Source organism: Aptenodytes forsteri, unplaced genomic scaffold (genome assembly GCF_000699145.1).
Source record: "Aptenodytes forsteri isolate BGI_AS27 unplaced genomic scaffold, ASM69914v1 Scaffold34, whole genome shotgun sequence".
In the NCBI taxonomy this organism is placed as follows: domain Eukaryota; kingdom Metazoa; phylum Chordata; class Aves; order Sphenisciformes; family Spheniscidae; genus Aptenodytes; species Aptenodytes forsteri.
This window is the reverse complement of record NW_008795038.1, coordinates 111024-112438: the sequence shown is the minus strand read 5'-3', so window position 1 is coordinate 112438 and position 1415 is coordinate 111024. Positions and strand designations below refer to the sequence as shown.

General features: G+C 69.1%; 1 protein-coding gene across 1 annotated transcript in view; it reads left to right on the top strand.

Annotated features, from left to right (window-relative positions):
* The window catches only part of RBFOX3 (RNA binding protein, fox-1 homolog 3), a 26040-nt gene that overhangs the window by 18412 nt on the left and 6213 nt on the right, over window positions 1-1415 (top strand). Inside the window, exons 6-7 of the mRNA XM_009276819.2 lie at window positions 466-603; window positions 1133-1186. Of these exons, the coding sequence (XP_009275094.1) occupies window positions 466-603; window positions 1133-1186 (192 nt within the window). The remainder of the gene's footprint in view (window positions 1-465; window positions 604-1132; window positions 1187-1415) is intronic.

Sequence of the window (1415 nt, the reverse complement as noted above, 5' to 3'; positions counted from 1 at the left end):
GGGGGGAGAGAGGCCAGTGTGAGGCCACCCGATGCTGGATGGCTCTCTGCAGTGGATCGCCCCTCGCCCAGGCCTCCCCTTCCCCAGGGTGTGCTCCCTGTGCCCCCCCAGCGCTCAGCCCCCCAGGTCCCCAGCACCACTCATGGGGCGGGTGATGCCCTGAGCCCGCTGGCATCACCGGCCGAGGCAGGGAGGTGCAGGCAGGCCTGGTAGCAGGTTCCCCAGGCTGGGCGTTCCCCGACTCCCTACAGGCAGAGATCCCCTCTGGCATCCCCCCGACTTTCCGGGCTGCGGGGAGACCCACGGGGTGCTGCCCAGAGCTTGGGGACCGCAGGGTCCAGGGTGTCCCTAGGGGCAGGCAGGGCCAAGCGCAGGGGAGGGGGACAGTCCCCTGTGCCTGGACCCCTGCCAGGGGACACGGGGCTGGCAAGGCTGGGGGCTGACGGCCGGCGGTGCTTCCCGCAGCAGACAGACGAGGCGGCACAGACAGACAGCCAGCAGCTACACTCCTCAGACAACACAGACAAGCAGCAGCCCAAGAGGTTACACGTCTCCAACATCCCCTTCCGATTCCGGGACCCTGACCTGCGGCAAATGTTCGGGGTGAGTCCGGCCCCATCCAGCCACCCGTGTCCCACTGCTCTCTGCTCGGGTGCTGCCCCGTGGCACCACAGGGACCCCAGCACTGTCCCGTCCCAAGGGCCCATCCTGCCCAGCCTGCAGCATGCACAGGCACCTCCGTGCAGCTGCTAGCCGGGAGTGGTGGCTTGCAGGATTTGCACCCTGGTTAACAGCCAGGCTGTCAGACCACGGCCCATGCGTGGAGGGGGGAGTGACACAGAGCCCTTGTCCCCCTCCCCTTGTCACCTTCCCAGCCCTCGTTAGGATTCAGAGCAGTGCAGGCTAATGAGATTTTGGGTGATGCTCCTCAAGTCCTGGAAGAGCGGGTGCCATGGGAGGGACGGGGGCTCTCCCCTGCGTGGCACCGAGGGTCGCCCGGTCTGGCCCCCGAGGTGACCCCCTGCCCATCCCTGGCCCGGCCAGGCGCAGAGTGCTGTGCCAGCAGCCCCAGGTGCGGGCGCAGGGCCGGGGGCTCTGCAGGCGCTCAGCCCTCTGCTCTCTCTGCTTGCAGCAATTCGGGAAGATCCTGGATGTGGAGATCATTTTCAATGAGCGAGGCTCCAAGGTGGGTGCTGCCCGCGGCTGGGGGCGTTACGGCAAGCCCTGGGGGGGGGGCCAGGTGGAGCCGGGAGGCCTGGGGGCTCCTCTGCCCTCTCTCACCTCCTCTCCTACCCCACGGGACCCAGGCACAGGGTACTGCATCCCAGGGCAGCCCCGTCCTGCTGCCCTGCGCCGGCTGGGGGGGGCCATGCGGGGCCCTGCCCCCCAAGCACCGGCGGGCGCGGGGGGCACAA